The sequence below is a fragment of the Nyctereutes procyonoides genome, unplaced genomic scaffold (genome assembly GCF_905146905.1).
Source record: "Nyctereutes procyonoides isolate TBG_1078 unplaced genomic scaffold, NYPRO_anot_genome, whole genome shotgun sequence".
NCBI classification, from domain to species: Eukaryota; Metazoa; Chordata; class Mammalia; order Carnivora; family Canidae; genus Nyctereutes; species Nyctereutes procyonoides.
Genome location: NW_026575132.1, coordinates 32,949,385 through 32,970,200, shown reverse-complemented (window position 1 = coordinate 32,970,200; position 20,816 = coordinate 32,949,385). Strand labels below are relative to the sequence as shown.

Here is a 20,816-nt window from a genome sequence, read left to right as displayed (position 1 = left end):
TTAACTATCAAAGATTGGTCCATGCCCAAATACTTTGTCATACCTGCTTGTTATTGTCATAACTGCCCACTACCCTCCGTCCCCCAACATAATCGTGTGGATTTTTTTCAGGGACTATTTTTGTTCAGCCATTTGACTGCCGAGTAATATTATGAATTACTAGTATTTTCCATTGGGAAAATGATTGAGCATTAACTCGCCGGCCTAATTGACTTTGGAGGACCAGATGGTGCATTTTCCCTGGAGGAAGATAGAGGGGAGAAATGTGGTTGTTAGAGAGTGCCATCTGACTCAAACAACTTCTAAGAAGCCTGGTTCTAGTTGGTTTTAGTCCTCTCCAGATGCCATTTGAATCCAGTTTTCCAGGTCTCTGTTATTATAGAATTGCCTTCCCTTGATAGCAATATATTTCGTTGCTAAATATATTTTATTGCCTTAATGTCAGTCATTAAGGCATTTTAAACCCCTTTTTTATTTTCTTTATTTTGTTTTTCTTCAGGTTGTTCGAAGGTCGTTCATCAAGAAAACCAGAGAAGCTTAAAACACTCTTCTGCTACTTTAGAAGAGTCACGGAGAAAAGTAAATTCCTTTCATTCTTAATATTATTTTTATCACTAATTGGGATGGTTCAGATCAAGTGTCAGGTCAGAAACATTTTGTGTTCAAAGTACATCTTCCTAAAAAAAAAAAAAAGTACATCTTCCTGCCCAAACCAAATAATTCAGTATTATAATCTAGATTTTATGCATGTTATATACATTAAATGTGTGCTATAAATACATATGAGTTGTATATACTCTGAAATTAGATCAGCAGAACATACTTTAATAGGTTTTCATGAGTGAAAAACAGTAAATTAATACTCTGAAAAGAAGGTATATTGTCCAGGAAATATGTTTTGGGTATTCTTTATTTTAAGAAGCATTGACTACTAACAGTTTATTTGTGGAAGACAGCCAGTTTGTTGTCTTCCTACCATCCTTCTCTTTTGTAGCCCCTTTACATACTTTGTAGAGTTCTTATGAAATAGTGTTATACTTAGTATTTACAAGTTTGTCTTTTTCTTTTGGACCTTGACCATACTGTTTTCCCAGAGACTAATTGTAACACCTGAGGCAGTGGTAGTAGAGGTCTAACCAGGGCTAGAAATTACCAACTAATAATAATAGATTGGTACTGCTACTCCTACCCTAAGAGCTGGGTGCCCACAGACAAGCTTCTTAACACTTTCAAGCCTCAGTATCCTCATCAGTAAAATAAGAGAATAATGACGTTAAGTGAGAAGTTACACGAGTGGCCTTTCCTCCAAGTCAATTTATAAGGGAAACCAGAACTTCTTAAAGTTTGCTTTTGCTAAATAGAGCAGATCAGCTCTGGTCAAGTGAAATGAGTTCCTTTCAATAATGATCATTCAGGTTGTCAGATTGTCTTAAGTACTTCATTGGTTCATTCTAAGGTCAGTTTTCTCATAGTCTTCCTTTAGTGTGTAATCTCACATTACACTTGGCATTTTTTCCTTTTGAAGTTATTGGCATTGAACATTGTTCAGAGTTTTGGAAAGAAGTCTGTTATCAGAATTTTGATATTTAACAGAAAAACCATGCTTCTTTGATAGAGGGCTACTTGTTAGCTTATTTATTTTTAGTTTTGTTTTCTATACTGAGTGAAATAATAAAGGAAATGAAGTCTCATTTGAGTTTATGAGACATAAAGCCAAATTAGGATTTGTAATAATTTGTTGGGAAAATGAGTATTTTTTTTCTACCTTAAATTTGCTTTGCTAAATAGGATGAATTCTGTTATTATACCTAAGTAATTCAGAGCTTACTTTTCTGTCCTTGGAGTCTTAGTTCTCTAAGAGCTAACTTGCTTAAGTTTTAGGATTTTGTTTACTTTGAGGGAAAATGCTAATGTTTTGTTTTTTCAACTAAAAATTTATAAACCATCATAAATACTAGGAATTAGGCTGAAAAAAATTATAACTAGACATTTTATTTTCTGGCTTTTTCATTGTACATGGTAATTTAGTTCTTTATGAAATATAATAACACATGTTATAAGTTTTTAGGATGTAAAGTTACAGGCTTAAAGAGGAAATAGTGGAATAAAAGACATTTACAGGCTAATGATGAATTTATATAGAAAGTCTAAAGTCTACTTAACAGAAACTACAGAAACCTATTTAAACCATATTACAAAAAAAATAAAATAAAATAAACCATATTACATCAAATCCAGGACATTGTGGAGTGTAAAAAGTGTCATTATGTTATATACTGCAAAGAAGGAAAAAACACTCAGGTTGAAGGATCTTAGGAGACCTCTTTTACATAGCTGATATACCAGAGGTCTGTACCTTCAGTCTAAGGACAGATGAGAAATTAACCTGGCTCTGCAAAAAAGGGACAAAAAAGAAACTGCAAGTGTCAATCTTGGCACTGGCTAGAGAAGATACAAAAAAATCTCCTCTGAGAATTTAAACCACTAGCCTCAAGTTTGGAGTCTAAAGTCCTATTACCAGTGTGATCCACAAAAGCCCACAACAGTGGATTTAATTCACAATGATCTCAGGTTGGTGGTGCTCCCAGATGACTGCAGAAGCAGATGCACATCTCTGGAAAAATTCAACATTAATTTAGACTAGTGGCAATAGCTAGATACCTTCCATTATGAAAGATGTATCCCAGTTTCAGAGGCTTATTACCACATGAAAAAAAGATGTGCCTTTTAGAATTGATAAAATGATAAAATGTAATTCCATCAAGACCAACTTTTCGATGTTGTCAAATGTCTTTATTTTGTATTTTTTTTTATTTTTTTTGTGTTTTTTTTATTATTTTGTATTTTTAATGAGGATCTTGAGGTTGTTTTTTAAGGGCTTTTTGAATTATTTTTAGTATAGTTTTAGATAAAATACTTATAGATGGAGTATTTAAAAATTGATAATTCATATGCAGCACATATTGTGATTTTATTAAGGGAAATATTTGATTAACCAAAATAAAATAATCTATTCTAATATAAAAGTTACCTTTTTATGGAAGAAAGGCAATAAGAATGCCCTCAAGTTCTTTTTGTTTTAATTATATCTAAAGAGCTTGTTCTTTTTTCTAGCTTTGCTAGTGATATTCATTTATGAATTTCTTTTGGGATCTCCTAGTATATATGAAAGACATTTAATATTCCTGCTAATCTGTTAATTTGCTGAATGATGATACTGACATTAGTTTCTTATTAATAGAATTGCTTCTCTGGTGTTTGAATTGTTTGATCTCTTGTGAGTTTTATTTATGTTATCCTTTTGCCTTAGAGAAATTTCTTAAGGAAATCTTAAGAATATTTTATAACCCATATTAACAAAATACACCCATTAATGTTCTACTGTAACTCCTCCATATGATTTTTTGAGTTGTTACTACTTGTGACTGAGAGCGGAGAAATGTGGAATCATCCAGAAAAATAAAATGATTGTCAGGCTTTCAATGGGACTCTACCAGCATTATCACTAATAGTTTCTGACATATCTCTTTGCTTAAGAGCTTTTTGCTTTCTTTCTTTCTTTTTTTGCTTGCTTTCTTTCTTTCTTTCTTTTTTTTTAAAAACAGAAGTGGCCTGGCCTTTTTAGTTTGTTCTTTGATTTGAATCAAATTACTTTTGGCCTGCTGATTTATTTGTTGCTTTTGCCCCTAATTAGAAAAAAAAAAAAAAGTAAATCTAACAAAAAAGGTTCACATTCCTCTAAAACATACTGCATTTTGTATCTACTCCTCCTTAAAAACTATGTCATCTTTCTTTTCTAACCTCTTAGAACACAGTGATTCTTCCTTCCAGCTAAGATGACTTGTAAGTAGAACAATTGCATATCATAAGCCCTGGATTTAGCTTTGTCAACTCCAAAGGGCCTGTCAACAATTTTCTTTTTTAATGACATTTTATTTTATTATAAAACATATAAATGTGTATATATTCACCAGTCTTTAGATGTAAGTTTAAGGCCTTTCTCAGAGAAGGAGTAAACATTAAAATTCAAATTCAAATTCAAATTCTTCTTTATTGTATAAGCTACACTCATTAATGCACCCCTTTTTTTGGTTGAGTTTTTACAAATGTATTCAGTTTAGAAAACTTAATAAGTACCATTGTGCTGTTGTTTGTATAGTTTTGTTTTAGTGAGGGCTTACTATTTTATAAAAAGAGTTCCTACTGTAAGGATAATACTGTTTTAAATCGGTTTTCTGTTGTATTCCAACACTAAACTTGATATTTTCCAATTAGTTTTATAACCATTGTTAGATCCATTATTTTAACGAATGTATATAATCTTTCCAAAATCAAAACTTCCTTTGGGTTTCTTTTTCTTTTATTGCTTTTGTAGAACCTACTGGCTTGGTGACATTTACAAGACAGAGTCTTGAAGATTTTCCAGAGTGGGAAAGGTAATAGTAATAAAAATAATCGGGAATCTTAGAATTAGAAGGGCTCTTTTACTGTACTAGGATTCTATTTTGCAACTCCTGGAAAGATGGTTTCCCAGACTCTTTAATTGCTAGGGAATTTCCTATAAATGATCCATTGATAGCTCTCATTGTTGGAAAGGTCATGCTGTATGATTCAAAGTCTGCAAGCCTTTGACTTCTACTCTTTGCCTTAGTTTTTTTCTTCTGAACAAAGTCCTGTTTAGAATTAAGGAGTTTTGTGTGAAGACACTACTATTAACTGGAACACCAATATTTAATATTCATCCTTATACTCCTCTTGGTTAGCATATTTGTATTTTATGGCTTTTCATTCTGGAGGACAAGATGGAGGAAAATTTTTTTTGTTAATCTAAAGTATTAATAGTAATTTTCTAGAATTTGTCTGAGTGACCAGAATTTTGAAGTTTGACTGTTCATGTGTACTATTGGCAGATTGGCAGAGGTTTTTTTACTTATTATTTATCTGCAAATAACTGAGAAGAATAGTAACCAATCTGATTTCATGCAGATTTGTAAATTCCTTCATGCCCTGAACTAGTTAATACATTTCCTAATCCAGAGCAGATCCCCAAAGCACTTAAGAATAGATCAACTTTTTCATCGCATATGAGAACATGATCAGATGTACTGTGCATATTTGTGTATGCATTCATGTTAAGTCTTATTTTTACTTTCTCTTAATTTTTATTTACGGGAGTTAACTTGAGGAAGCACATCTACTTAGGTGGCTTTCCTGTGGTGTTTTTTTATCCATCAAAGATGTTCGCGAGGAGAAAGAAAAACTTACTTTAGGAGGCTAACTGCATGGCTTAGATGATTATCAGTAGAAGGAAGTAGGTAAAAGATTAAACAACTGGAATATAAAAACAAAAAACAAAATTGAGTAGAAAGGAAGGGAACATGTATAGCAGTTTGGAGTCTTGGCATATTAGAGATGAAAGGGACCCCAGGAAATCATCTGCTCTAACTGTATCCTGAAAATATCAATCAACTCTATAATACCTGTGATAGGTGACAGACAGCTTCAGTAGTGGGAAATGCACCATTTCACCTCAATGTATAAGATCAAGATATTCCCCTTAACTTTGATAGGCACAATTTAACTTGGTAACTTTTCTAACTTGTTTTATTTCATTGACTTCTGTTCTGTTCTGTTTTAGTGCTTCATAAGTTGGAGAATGTAATTAATCAATTTCTCAGACCCACAGAACCAGAACATGCATTCACTTAAAGAGGGAGGATAAAGAAGAGATGAAAATTGTTGGTGTTCCCAAGAGTATGGGGCTACATGGGTGCCAGGAAGTTAGAGGTTTTTCTGATTTCCAAGTTTCTGCCATGTTACAGTTAACCCAGTGATTATCAGCAAATATCTTAGCTAGGCTTAGTTAATCACAGAGATTCATTATCGTCTGTGTCTTTGATTATGACTGGTATGAAAGATTTGCTGGAGCCAAAAGGGGAGACCTATCAAGAAGGTGGAGGATACTTTAAGAAAGCTGTCTAGCAATTTCATAATTTTATTGAGTATTATACTCTATGTTGACAGCTTTAGTTAGGAAGAATAGTTGAAGAACAGATGAGATTTCTGTTTTGAAGTCCTGAATGACAAACTAGAGATTTCTGGATCATGCTTCTTTATCTTTTCAGTAGTATCCTCATGGGTGGTCTCCCTTAGCTAGGAAATGTAGGATTGAAATGGCTAGGAAAGTAGGATTGAAAAACAAACAAACAAAAAGAAGTTAAAAAAAATCAAACTAGTGTCATAACTTTCTAGAAGAGATTTTGAAAGTAATTTTTCTAAAGGTAAAGCATACTAGTTACCTGGCTTCAAATTCTTGATGCTTTATTGCTTGGGCAGGTTACTTAAATGTTTTCTGTGCATTGTTTTCCCATCTGTTAAAAAGAGATAGTAGTAATAGGGTTGTTGTGAGGATTGCATGAGTTAATGCAAATGAAGCTCTTAGAACATATACTGAATTGCCTTCTGTTTAAGGCTATCAGTCTATTGGACAGGAGCTTCTCCAGAAAGGTATTTGGACTTACTGAAATTAGGCAGAAAGTAAATCCCAATAAGGTAAATAGCGCTTCCCCAGTTAAATTGTTTTAAAAAATATATAATTGGGGTGCCTGGGTGGCTCAGTCAGCTAAGTATCTGCCTTAGCCTCAGGTCATGATCTCAAATGTGCTGGGATCTAGCCCTGCATTAGGCTCTGCTCAGCAGGGGATCTGCTTCTCCCTCTCTCACTCTGTGCGCACACTCTCTCTTTCAAATGAATAACTAAAATCTTTAAAAATGTATATATATATATATGTATATGTATCATTGTTTTAAAAAATATATAATTCCCTCCCCAAAAATGAATGCAACCCTTATATAAGTTAGGTATTTGGATCTCATCTGTTATATTTTATTATAATTTATATTTTTTATTAAATAAGTAATCGGGGAAAATCTATTACTGAAAAATGCCCTCACCAAATACTGTTAATAAAATGGAATTGGTTTTTAAATATAATGTAATGTAACTGTAAGGGAGGAAAAACTTTTTTCTCAAACCAGTCAGGATCTGAAAATTAAAAGGACAAAGACTGATTAACAGGAGACAAACACATATTTATTATTTTTTTAAGATTTTATTTATTTATTCATGAGAGACACAGAAAGAGAGAGGCATAGACATAGGCAGAGGGAGAAGCTGGCTCCATGCAGGAAGGCCGATGTGGGATTCAATCCTGGGACTCCAGGATTACACCCTGAGCCGAAGGCAGATGCGCTTAACCGCTGAGCCACCCAGGCGTCCCAGCACACAGATTTATTTGATGTAAATTTTACATGTCACAGGAGCCTTCTTAAGGAAATGAAGGCCCAAAGAAATAGACCCACGTACTTTTATGTCAGATTCAGTGAAGAGTGAACATCTTTGTGGAATATGACAGATTAAGAAGTATGAGGTAATTGTAGTTATCTGGGGGAAAACTTAGCAAGGCCTGTTTGTTAGAATTCTTGGCATCCTTTCTTCTTCAGAGATAGGAATATTCCTTTCCTCCAAATACAGAGTGGACACCTTGCACATGAGGGTCTTATTACATGTGGGGAAGAACTGTGCAGAGGGGAGGAGGTCATAGTGACCCTCCTGCTTCTGCCGTTTTCTCAAACTTAATTAATCTTAAGGTATTTGATATCCCATGGCGCCACATTTTGTGGTAGCACGTTAGTGACCATGGTGTATGAAAGCGAAAGAAAATAATTGTGACTTAACAGGTACTAGATTAATTCATCAGTTTTATTAACATAAAAGTACCATAGATCAGATTTCTGTGGCCTGTATTTTCATCAAGATATTGCCACCACATACACTCATACACTCATGTTTATCAAACTACTGAAAATAGACCCCATCTCAATATCATATATGATTTATTGCCAAAGTTTTTTTTTTATTTTTCTTCAGGTGCCAACTGTAGGATAATAATAAAATTGCATAGATCTTAATTTTGTTTTTATATTTTGAGACTTTTTCAGCTCTTTTTTTTTTAAGATTTTATTTATTTATTCATAGAGATGCAGAGAGAGAGAGAGAGAGAGAGGCAGAGACACAGGCAGAGGGAGAAGCAGGCTCCATGCAGAGAGCCTGACGTGGGACTCGATCCAGGGTCTCCAGATCACACCCTGGGCTGCAGGCAGCGCTAAACCGATGGGCCACCGGGGCTGCCCGACTTTTTCAACTCTTGAAGAGAAACATTTTGTAGAAAAAAATATGGACTTCAAAACAGCATGTTATCTCATTTTAATTTAAATATGTATGTTTAGTATTTGAATAAGAAAAAGTTTGGAAGAATCTATATCAAAAACGTTAACCAGGCATGTTTCTGGCTTTTAAGATTCGTAATGGTTTTAATATTTCTTCTGTAGTTATGTATATTTTCACATTTTTCCTTAGTGAAGTTCATTAAAAGTAAAGGATTATCTTTTAAATTGTAGATGTGAAAAACCCCTGACTCGATTGCATGTCACTTATGAAGGTACCATAGAAGGAAATGGTCAAGGCATGCTACAGGTAGGTGAATCACAACAGTGTGCTGTTTGGGACTTATTCTTGTCAAGCTTCTGACAGCAAAGGAAGTTTGAAAACCTGTTTATTTCTCTCCTAAACTGATTTAATGCAAAGAAGCATGATAGCAGAATGGAGAAAAATGCCAAACAGATCATTTTGACAGTCTTGGTAATACTGTTATTTGCCAGTGTATGCTGTTTCTTAACGTGCGCCTCTTTAAGAAGCCTTTGACAGAAAATTTTAAGATCTGGGCAACATCAGGTTTCTTAGTTCAGACATTGATTGTAGATTGACAGTGGAGGAAGTTCCCTGGGTATGGTCTTGACAGCTATCACCAAGCAGTTTTGTTCTTTTTCTTTAAAGGCTCTTTCTCTGCTCCAAATGATGACCAGCTTGAAATGTTTTTCTGCCACCAACCTTGTTTAGGTCTTAGGAGACAGATGTCTAAAAGATTGATAAGAAAGTCCTCTCTCCCATATGTAACAGCTTTAGGCACATGAGCCAACTCTGCTTGGTGTCCTTTACCTGTTTCAGAGCAGGTAATTTTGTCCATGTCTTCTTGATCTTTGTTATTAATCTGTGTTACTACCTTTATTTTAAATATATATATTTTTGGAAAAAGGAGTTAACAAATGTATCTAGTAAATTGTTGTGGCACTTAACCTGAATACATGCTTTTCTTTTTCTTTATACTGATTTTTTTGAAAAATCACTAATCAGACACAAAATGTAGTGATTTGTGTTCTTATCCAGTTTATAAGAGCATTGTAATCTGTTTTCTTTGAAAGATGTTGAACATCATTTCACTTATACTGGAAATTGCTGATTTTTCTTCTTAGATCCTTATTTGATGCTTATATTGGGTCAGAAGTTAAATCAGTTTCCTGAGAACGGACTGTTTGAATAACTATGTATACTGTAAAATAACTAGACTGACTTGCGTTTGGCTAGTTATTATATATTTATGCTCTCAGTGCTTAATGAAACAGATTCTTTTTAGAATGGCCTCTTAAAAGACATATTAATAATTAAAATCTTCAAAGGGGCAAACCATGTTTTGTTTTAAATCATTCTCTCTAATTTTTTGAGATTATAAACATTTAGATACTGGATTAACATGTGGTACTTAAATTTTTTTTCTTAAATTTTTTTAATTTGTATTTAATCATTACTTTTTCTTAAATAAACAGTAATTTTGAAATATGCTTAAAATCTGTTCTAAATGAATGTTACTTTTTTCCCCACATTTCTATCTTGATGACGTTCTTTTCTACATTAAAGTCTTAGATTAACTGAGGGAGTCTTAATACACGTGAAATAAACAAAGCTACTGCTAGTTAGCACCACAGGAATGCTGACCTTTCATCACAATACAATCAGCAAGTAATTATTTAGCAACATTCAAGATTGAGATTCTTCCCACTTTTCTGGAATATATTATAGACGAAATGTGAAACCTCAGTAGATTAAAAGAATACCATAAAGGCTTCTATTAATTATTCTCCCTATCCATGCCACGTATCCCCAGGAGATCGGGGAATATTATATTGCAGTATTACAAAGCTCCTTGTGTAGCATATAAATTACATTATGCTGAATGGCAACAACAAAACCTCTCTAAGGATTGTTACCATTTCTCCTTTTCGTAAAGTTATAATTCAGAAACTGAGCAATCTGAACAAGTAGCTTTAAAGTAAAGTAAGTTGAAAATGGCTAAAAATATAGAAGCCCTCATATGCTTGTTTTCATGTGCTAGGACAGGTTTCTTACCTGTAATAGGGAACCTTTTATTAAAAACTTTTTAAAGTAGTAGACAGTTTTTTCTAAAAGACCCCTGCCTTCAGAGGCGTATTGAGTTTAATATAATGTATTTATTTCTATGCATACCTTTCAAATAATAAATTTTGGCCTTTTATTCAAAGAATAATAGTATGCACATTGAATATATTTCATTTATCATTACCAAGTTGTACATAAGTTGGATAGAACTTACCTTTTTATTTTAGTTGTGTACCATGTTCCAGTAAAAATTAAGTTTCATTGATCTTAAACCTTGTTTGTTTCTCATTTGTATTCACAATACTGTTATGCTTAGCTAATCTTTTGATTTTCAAGTGCTGTCCATTTTGATTTTTTGCTAGGTCTCTCATTCCTTCACTTTTTTCCCCACTGACCTGTTTGAGGCCCTAATAGTTCTTGTCTGAACTATTCAATAGTCACCTAACCAGACTCTGTGCTTTCAATTTTACTCCTCTCCAACTCATTCTTTCAACTCTAGCCTAAATTATTGTTCTAAAACACAGGTCTAGTTGTACCTTTTCTTTTTAGAATTCCAAGAACCTTTAAAATTAAGTAAAACTTTCCTTGACCCCAGAATACCTCATCAGCAACTATAATCCTTTACATACTCTACATTGCAGACAGGCATGAGGTATCTACCTACCACTGTCTTTCATATAGCTCTGCACAGTTGTTTTTTTGCGATGTCCTTGTGCAGTTATTTCCTCTGCCTGAATGTCAGCAAAATCTAAAATGAATGCCATGTCCCGTTGCTCCAGTTTTAGTTAATTGTATTATTTGGGAATGATCTAATACATTCTAGTGGGTTCTTTAATAATCATCTTATTCTGCTTATGTGCTGGGATCTCAAGATTACAGATGCTGTGAAGTCAAGGCTCACTTCATATTCATCTTTGTATCACATGGTTCTCAGCACAATATTCAGTTGATCTTTGTTGGACATTTTAAGCCATGAATCACCCAGTGCATAATGAACTTATATATTGTAAGCAACTAATTCTAATCAATGGACTAGGTTAGCCAAAATTCTTTTTCTTTTTTCTTTTTTTTTTTTTTTTTTTTAAGATTTTTTCATGAGAGACACAGAGAGAGAGGCAGAAACACAGACAGAGAAACAGGCTCCTCACAGGGAGCCCGATATGGGACTCAATCCCCAGACCAGGATCATGCCCCTGAGCCAAAGGCAGATGCTCAACTGCTGAACTACCCCCAGGCATCCCTAAAATTATTTTTCTATATATACTAAAGAGTTGCTCTTTTTTTATATTTTTTATTTATTTTTTATTTTTTTTAAAGATTTTATTTATCTATTCATGAGAGACACACAGAGAGAGAAAGAGGCAGAGACACAGGCAGAGGGATAAGCAGGCTCCATGCAGGAAGCCTGATGTGGGACTTGATCCCAGGTCTCCAGGATCAGGCCCTGGGCTGAAGACGGCGCTAAACCGCTAAGCCACTCGGGCTGCCCGAGTTACTCTTTTTTTAAATGTGATTTAGTATGCCAGAGTATAAAATATATATGATTCTCTGTGATAACTCATTTCAAGAATTTGTCCAGTCATATATTCAGTGTTTTTGAAGTTCTTCTCTAATGAAAGAAAACTGTATCAAAAGATTCGTATTCTTGTTTCACTCTTCTGTAAAATATGCCTCAAATTACGATTTAGTATCATAATTGCTTTAGAGAACGCAAGTTTTAAGGAATCTTGTATTTGACAATAGTCTGAAAGTATATGTAAAATAATAGAAAAAAATATATATTAGTCTCTGCCCCTGGTTCTTTGCACAGAGGTCCTAAAACCCTTGTAATATCCTAACTGATAAGTGTACTGGGAGCATCTTTTGTTCTAATATTTGGTCTTTGACCCTGATTCCTGAAACAGAGCTCCTAAATTCCTTGGAATTTCCTAGGTTACAGGAATGTTTTATTCTGATGAGATGACTCTTGGTGGAGTTCCTGCATAGCTTCAGGATGGGGACTGATCACCAAAAGGATTAAGCCATGATTAGAGGTTTGGAACTTTCCACCATAATCCCCAACTTCTGAGAAAGGGAGAGGGACTGAAAACTGTGTTAATGATTGATCATCCTTAAGTGATGAAGCTTCTACAAAACCTCAAAAGTGCAGGATTCAGAGAGCTTCCAGGTTGGTGAGCATGTGGAAGTGTTAGGAAAGTGCCTTGTCCAGAAAGGTGTGGAAGCTCTATACCTCTTCCTACTTACCATGCCCTGTATATCACTTCATTTGTTTGTTCATCTATATCCTTTATTATATCCTTAAGAAATCAGTAAACTTAAGTGTTACCCTGAGTTTTGTGAGCTGTTCTATCAAGCCACAGGAGCAGGTCATAGGAATTTCAACTTATAGCTGGTCAACTAGAAGTAGAGTTGACAATTTGGGACTTGCAGTTGCTGACTGAAGTGGGACAGTCTTGTGGGACTGAATCCTTCGCCTGTGGGATCTGATGCGAATCCCGGTAGATAGTGTCAGAACTGAATTGAGTTATAGGACACCCAGCAGGTGTTTCAGAATTGCTTGATGTGTGGAAACCCACATGTAGAAGTATTATGAGTGTGGTAGTGTAAGAGTAAAGGAGAGACACAAGAGTATTTCTTTATATACAGTATATAAGCCTCTCTTACATTACTTGCTAAATTCTTTTTATGTGTATATGGCTATGTATGTATACAAGGTGTTGTGCATGTGTGTAATCTAACTCCTTGAATACAAAAATACATGGCAAAGCTGGTATCTATTTCTTACATATTGTTCCATAGAGCTTAGCATAGTGTTGAACACATTGGAGTGCTTAGTAGGTTTAAGACAAACGATGCTGAGTTTGCTTTTTCTTGAGGATTGTGTGATTCATCTTCATTAATAGGAATTTGAGGATCCCGTTATAATATAGTACTCCTCAGAAAGCTTATGCATAATTTTAACTAAATTTGAAATATTAGTTGAATCTTTGTTTTTAAGTTTTTATTAAAATTCCAGTTAACATACAGTGGAATGTTACTTTTAAGTGTACAATTTAGTGTTTCAACCCTTGAGTACAACACCCGATGCTCATCACAAGTGCACTCCTTTTTTTTTTTTTTTTTAACAAGTGCACTCCTTAATCCCCATCACCTATGTAACCTATCCCCACCCCACCCCACCACCACCACCTCCCCTCTGGTAGTCATCAGTTTGTTCTCTATAGTTAAGAGTCTGTTTCTTGGTTTACTGCTTTCTTTTTACCCCCTATGATTGTTTGTTTTGTTTCTTAAATTCCACATGAGTGAAATCATACAGTATGGGTCTTTTTCTCACTTATTTTGCTTAGCATAATACTGTCTAGTTCCATCTACATTGTTGCAAATGGCAAGATTTCATTCTTTTTTTATGGCTGGGCAGTATTCCAGTTTGTTTATATACACATACATACACACCCCACTCTTCTTTATCCATTTATCAGTTGATGGACATTTGAGCTCTTTCCATAAACATGTCCTCTGATGTTTATATAGCAGCATTATCAGCAATAGCCAAATTATGAATCTTTGTTGTTCAAAAAGGCTTTCTATTTTCATTTTTTTTCTTTCTTTTTCTGTTTACACAGTTTGGGATTTGCAACTGAATTTAGGGTGAAATTTCCATCTCTGTAGTCTTTCACAGAAGAAAAAGATTACCCAAAAAAGAGCAGTTACTAAGTTTTTCAGTTCTTTTAGGATAAGTGTTTGGTTGCTATATTCTATACGAAAGATAAGATTATATTAAAGTCATAAGAAATCCATAAATGGAAATTGAATAGTGAATGGTGTAGAAATGATCTTGAAACCTTTCCAAATAAAGTTTCCTTTGATTTGTGGTCCTTGGAGTACATACAAGGTTGTAAACTACAAGTTTGTTAATTACAGTGAGATGGAAAGAGTGCAGTCAACCACAATCTTTTCTTTCTGGGAAGATTACTAATTTGGGGATTGATTTATATGGGAAATGAAAGGAAGAGGGAGAGCACTTCTTTATCACATATGTGGGTATTAGATCATCATTTGACATGCCATATTTTAACCCAAACAGGTGGATTTTGCAAACCGTTTTGTTGGAGGTGGTGTAACCGGTGCAGGACTTGTGCAAGAAGAAATCCGCTTTTTAATCAACCCTGAGTTAATTGTTTCACGGCTCTTCACTGAGGTGCTGGATCACAATGAATGTCTTATAATTACAGGTTAGTTTTGGAAGTCTGTATGATAGAGTAGTTTTCCTCATCTATGAGTATCTATCATAAAGACTACAGGCTACCCGATATAGCTATTTTCCACCATGGGCATTAGTCCTGGTATTTTTTTTTTAAGATTTCATTTATTCATGAGAGACACAGAGACAGAGAAAGGCAGAGACACAGGCAGAGGGAGAAGCAGGCTCCATGCAGGGAGCCCGATGTGGGACTTGATCTCCGGTCTCCAGGATCACTCCCTGGCCTGAAGGTGGCGCTAAACCACTGAGCTACCTGGGCTGCCCATAGTCCTGGTATTTTTAGTGATTAATTTATTCTTGGTTTTTTCAAATTGTTACAGTTCTATTTTCCTAATCTTGAGTAAGACATTTTATTCCCACCTTTTCTTTCTTGGCTTCTTTATCTGAGGAACAAGGGTTAAAACTATTTATTTACCTCCCAGTTTGAAATTTTATGACATAATGCCCGTAAGAAGAGGATAGTGATATGTCTTTGAGCATGTATTCTATTATTATTCTTCTATCATGTTTCCATAGTGCTTCATTATACTTCAATATGAAGACCTATATAAGTACAAAAGCACAGTTACAGTAGTCCATCAGTATAACAGAGAGCTTTTATAGAAGAGAAGTAAATCAGTAACCTTATGTTTACCCTAATTTCTAATCCTAAGAGAAATAGTATGATGATCTGAGTGGCTTTTCATGATTTAAATTAATATGGGATGAAGAGAGAGGGAAATATAGTCAAATTTATATTTTAGGTCTATTTTTGAGGTTTAATTTTTTTATTTAAGTTTTTTTGTTGCTGGAGATAATGCTCTGTCACTGTATTTTTTGTGAATGAGCTACCAAAAACTAGTAATTAACTCATAGCTCTTAAGAAATTCTTAATCAGCCACCATAGGAAAGTTAAGGTAACATTCCCACATAAAAGCCATAATCAGTCATCTGCTGCTGATACTTTTTTCTTTCTCCAAAGGATGATTTATTTCCTTTTTGAATCTGTTGCTACTTTGAGATTAGTGTAGGAGACTAGACACTCACCTCGGTTGGAGAATTTGGTTGATTGTCATTCTAAAAGATTACAATGAGAGAAAAACTATCCCTTATAAGTTATATCAAATTTATACTAATTTAACCTCCAAAGAGGTACATGCCAGGACTAAGACTCTGAGATCTAATCTTGAAGCCACTGTCTTTGCTTCAGTTATATTTGTAGGCAACCTTCAGGAGAGTATCTAAATTTTGTTGTTTATGTTTTACTTTTAAGATTTTCTCTTTGTCTTTGAATAGTTTGATTATGATGTGTTTAGGATCTCTTTGATTTTATCCTATTTGGAGTTCATTGAGCTGCTTGAATGTTTAGATAAACTTGGTAAATTTTTTACCAGTATTTCTTTAAATATTCTTTGTTCCTTTTTTTTCTGCTTCTTCTGGGAATTCCATTATACATATGTTGATACATTTGATGATGTCCTATTGGCCTCTGAAGCTCTGTTCATTTTTCTTCATTCTCTATTCTTTCTGTTCTTTGGACAGGATAAGCTCAATTGACCTATCTTCAAGTGTACTGATTCTTTCTTCTCCTTGCTCTAATCTGCTTTTGAATCCCTCTACTGAAATTTTTATTTCAGTTACTATACTTTTCAACTCCAGAATTTGTTTGGTTCTTTCTTTTTTTTTTTTTTTTTTTTTAAGATTTTATGTATTCATTTGAGAGAGAGAGAGAGAGAGAACGCACACACATGAGCAGAGTTGGGGGAGAGGCATAGAGAGACGCAGACTTCCTGCTGAGCAGGGAGCCCATAACTTGGGGCTCAATTCCAGGACCCTGAGATCACAGTGTGAGCCAAAGGCAGACGCTTAGCTGACTGAGCCACCCAGGCACCTCTGGTTCTTCTTTTTTTTTTTTTTAGATAATTTCTCTCTTTTTTTTTTTTAATTTTATTTATTTATGATAGTCACACACACAGAGAGAGAGAGAGAGGCAGAGACATAGGCTGAGGGAGAAGCAGGCTCCATGCACTGGGAGCCCGACGTGGGATTCGATCCCGGGTCTCCAGGATCACACCCTGGGCCAACGGCAGGCACTAAACCGCTGCACCACCCAGGGATCCTCAGATAATTTCTCTTTTTTGAGATTTTCTATTTGTGAGGCATTGTTTGCATACTTTAATTTAGTTCTTTAGATATAATTTTCTTTAGTTCTTTGAACATCTTTAAAATACCTAATATAATGTCTTTATTTAGTAAGTCTAACATCTGGACTCCTCAGGTACAGTTATAGCTGACTACTTTTTTTTCCCCTGAGTATGGCCCTACATTCTCTTTTCTTTGCATATCTCAATTTTTTTGTTGAAAACTGGGTATTTTAGTAATGTAGCAACTCTCAGAATCAGATTTTCCCCTTCCTCCAGAGTTTGTTTTTGTTGCTGTTTGCTATTATTTAATGACTTTCCTAAACTAATTCTGTAAAGTCTGTATTCTTTTTCATATATAGCCATTAAAGTCTCTGCTTGGTTAGGTTGGTGGTTAGCTAATGATTGAACTGTGATTACTTTAAATGCTTGGAACCAACAAGTCAGTCTTTTCTGAAGAGCTCTATATACACATTGGGGCTCACCTTCAGCACTCTACGAGGCCATTGACACTTGCTTTCTGCTTGCACTTGACACTTTATTTCTTGCTTGCACAGAGCCTCAAAGTCAGGAGTGAGCTTAAGACATTCTAAAGGTCTTTGGTGAGTATGTATACAGCCATGGTCACACATGTAGTCTTTTGGATTCTTGGAGATACTAAGAACTTTTTAAAGCCCCTTATAGATACCTCATTCCTCACCTTTTCCTTTGAAACCTTTTGGTTTGGAATGCCTGGGTTGCTCAGCAGTTGGGAGGTCTGCCTTCCAACTCAGGGTGTGATCCCAGAGTTCCAGGATCAAGTTCCACATTGGGCTCCCTGTGGGGAGCTTGCTTCTCCCTCTGCCTATGCCTCTGCCTTCTCTCTGTGTCTCTCATGAATAAAAAAATAAAATAAAAATCTTTAAAAAAAAAAAAGAAAGAAAAGAAACTTTTTGGTTAGCCTATCATTTGCCCTAATTGATGTCAACTGCCTTAGGTAGCTATACTAAGCAATTGCCTACAGTTGTTTTCAACAAACACCCCTGAGGATTAAGCTTTTTGCATGGGTTAAGCTCCAAGTCAGGTCAAATAAAGACAGCCTTACAAGGGAGGTCTTTTAGGGAGCCACCAGGCAGGTCAAATGATGACAGTTCTCAGAGAATGGGGCTTTGAAGGAGCTTCATTTCTCTTTTGATCCCTTTTGTGGTTTTTACTGTGATTGCAAACTTGGTTTTTAAGGCTACTCTAGAGTTCAGGAGAGTGGAATAAGATTAGGGAGAGTTAAAATGTTACAAAACTCTATTTTTACCAAGATTCAGCCAATTTTTCCTTAATGAACTCTCCTCAGACTGCTCAAGCCTTTGGTTAATTTCCACAGTTCAGAAGAAGTTGATTCTCACAATTTTTGCCAGTGTTCTCATTGCTTTTATGGAACAGAAAATTTTCAGAGGTTTTTACTTAATCATTTTTACTAATCCACCCTTATCTTTTTTAAGTGCTTGTTGGTTTATTTTTTTTATTTTATTTGTTTTAAGATTTTATTTATTTATTCCTGAGATACAGAGAGAGAGAAAGAGAGGCAGAGACACAGGCAGAGGGAGAAGCAGGCTCCATGCATGGAGCCCAATGTGGGACTCGATCCCGGGTCTCCAGGATCACACCCTGGGCTGAAGGCAGCGCTAAACCACTGAGCCACTGGGGCTGCCCTGCTTGTTGGTTTAAAAAAAAAAAAAAGACTTTCAACAAGTCATTCCACATTATTTGGATATCTTATTATTTCTTATAATATCCCTGTGATTCTGCTCTTCTGGTGATATAAGGCAAATTGTTAATTTTCTAAGTTTATGTAGGAAATTAAGAATGGAACCCCAGCAAAGAAATTTCCTCTTGGATAGAGCCTCACCTATTTGAAGTTAATAACTGAAATATTTCATCCAGAATTCTGAGGTTGTGATCCAGATTATACCAAAATATAAAGATAAAACCCTTCCATTTTCACTGTTGTCTCAACTCACTTGTTGGTCATCTGTTTGCAGTTATTATTTGTTATGTGTGCAGATAGGAAGGATGCCATTAGAAGATATTAGGGGAAAAGAAAGTGCCAGGGATTGCAGAATAAAAGAAATTAAACGGTCATATATTGGGCCAATAGATACTTTGAATAGGAGTTTTATAATGTTTTAGAGAGCTCTAAAGGTCTGGAATGTGACTGTTGCCAGCATTTGGGTGTTATCAAATAATACTTCAGAAGATTTTTAATTTTTAGTAGCTAAAGCTAGATTTGAACTAAAAACTCAGAACAGAATGTCTCATGAGTTTTAAAGATGAGTTTATATCCTTAAAATAAAAAACTTGGTAGAATGCTGAGCATTTAAATTCAAAACTAATTTGTTTCATCTGTTTCATTTCATTTTTACTAGGAAAGTAGCAGGTCTCTTATTGTGTGCCATTAGTTTTTCTGTAAATAAAAGATGTAATTTTCCTGGGAATAGTGAAAGGAAAACATGAGGATTTTTTTTCTTTTTTTAAAGATAGCTTATCCCCAGTCTAAAAAAAAATCACTATGGAGTTATGTCTGTTCTCTACCTTACCTATAAGTTAGTGTAAAATGAATGGAAAATTGTAAATCCATGACTCACCTTCACTTCTATAATTACTTCAGGCTAGGGACATCCGGGGTGACTTTTAACTCTATATTTTTCCCCACATCCACTTAACTCTGTAATAGTGCCTTCTAATTAATATCTGTGATGTGATGTTCCCTTAATGGAAATGGCCATTTCATCATCTGTTTGCTCTTGGATTTCTGCCATCTCCCTTCTTAGGAGACTCTTAACCATGCAGTGCAATCTATCTGCCTGATCAATTCCATTCCTTCAATGATTCATCCAGGCTCAATGAGCTAATGGCTGTGACTATGCTGCCTGAATCTGTAGAAGAGTTTGAGAAATTAGAAGTAAATTAAATTTATCATCATTGTGGGACATCTGGTTGGCATCAAACTTTGAAATTAATATGAAACAGGTCATGGAAAAGGCAAATACTTTTATCCAGATAGTGTCATCCCTCTATTTGTTGTGATCCTCCCTGGAGGCAGAGCCATGTGGTAAAACCTCTTGGTATATATAGATAGAAAGAAACTCCAGTCTTCCTCATCTCCCCCCACCCCCCACCCTTTCTCATGTTTTTCTACATCATCCAGGAAAAAACTTTAATACCAAGGGGTGTTACCATGGTTCTAGGAGTTTTATTGTTTCTGTGTGGTGATCACTTAAAGCGATGCCTAGACATGAAACTTACTGAGCAAAATGTTAGTACATTTAATACAAAACCTGTCCTCCAGTGAATCAGATCATCCCAGACATCATAGATCCTTATATCTTTTGTGAATGTCAGCAGATCAGATAGAAAATTAAAAAGTGGACAGACACCACTGCTTATGGTATTGATAATTTTTATAGTACAAAAACACTAAAGGTTCATTACTCCAAAAAAAAACAACCCATTGCCAACTAAATGATACCGGCTCACTGGGGAATACCCAAATTCAATTGGAGTTTAGCTTTTCTCCATTTTTCTTAATCATGGGAATGAAAGTCAAGAGTGTTCTATCTTATGAATAATCATCAATAGTATGAATGCTACTAATAAAAGGAGAGTAGATGGCTTTGCTTTTATACAAACCTTATTTCCAAGGGTACAACCCATTGGTACATAGAAATTTTTTTTTTGTACATAGAATTTTTTTAATCCCCAAATATTTTTTCCTAAATTCATCATAAACTTTCATTACTAGTAAGAGAAAATAGGAACATTTCTTATCACTAAATCTAAAAACTCATTAATGTGTCACAAACTTTTGCAAAGATTTTAATGGGTTCCTTCTAGTTTTTCCCTTAAGGGAAGATTTGTCTTTGAGCATGAAATCTTATAGGCTGTACTTACAGAGAGGTATCACCAAAGGTCATTCAGTCTTCTGTCTCTTGTTTGCTGTTACCACTATTAACCTTTGTATTTTCATCATAGTTTATCAATATATTTGAATTTATTTATTTATTTATTTATTTATTTATTTATTTATTTATTAAGATTTTATTGGTTTATTCATGAGAGACACAGAAAGAGAAAGAGAGGTAGAGACACA

General features: G+C 34.7%; 1 protein-coding gene across 5 annotated transcripts in view; it reads left to right on the top strand.

The window, feature by feature from the left end:
• PARG (poly(ADP-ribose) glycohydrolase) overlaps positions 1-20,816 on the top strand; it is a 122,134-nt gene that overhangs the window by 61,738 nt on the left and 39,580 nt on the right. For all 5 annotated transcript variants that reach the window (XM_055345438.1, XM_055345439.1, XM_055345440.1 and 2 more), the window contains 4 exons: positions 500-579; positions 4,376-4,436; positions 8,461-8,536; positions 14,397-14,544. In XM_055345438.1, the coding sequence (XP_055201413.1) occupies positions 500-579; positions 4,376-4,436; positions 8,461-8,536; positions 14,397-14,544 (365 nt within the window). The remainder of the gene's footprint in view (positions 1-499; positions 580-4,375; positions 4,437-8,460; positions 8,537-14,396; positions 14,545-20,816) is intronic.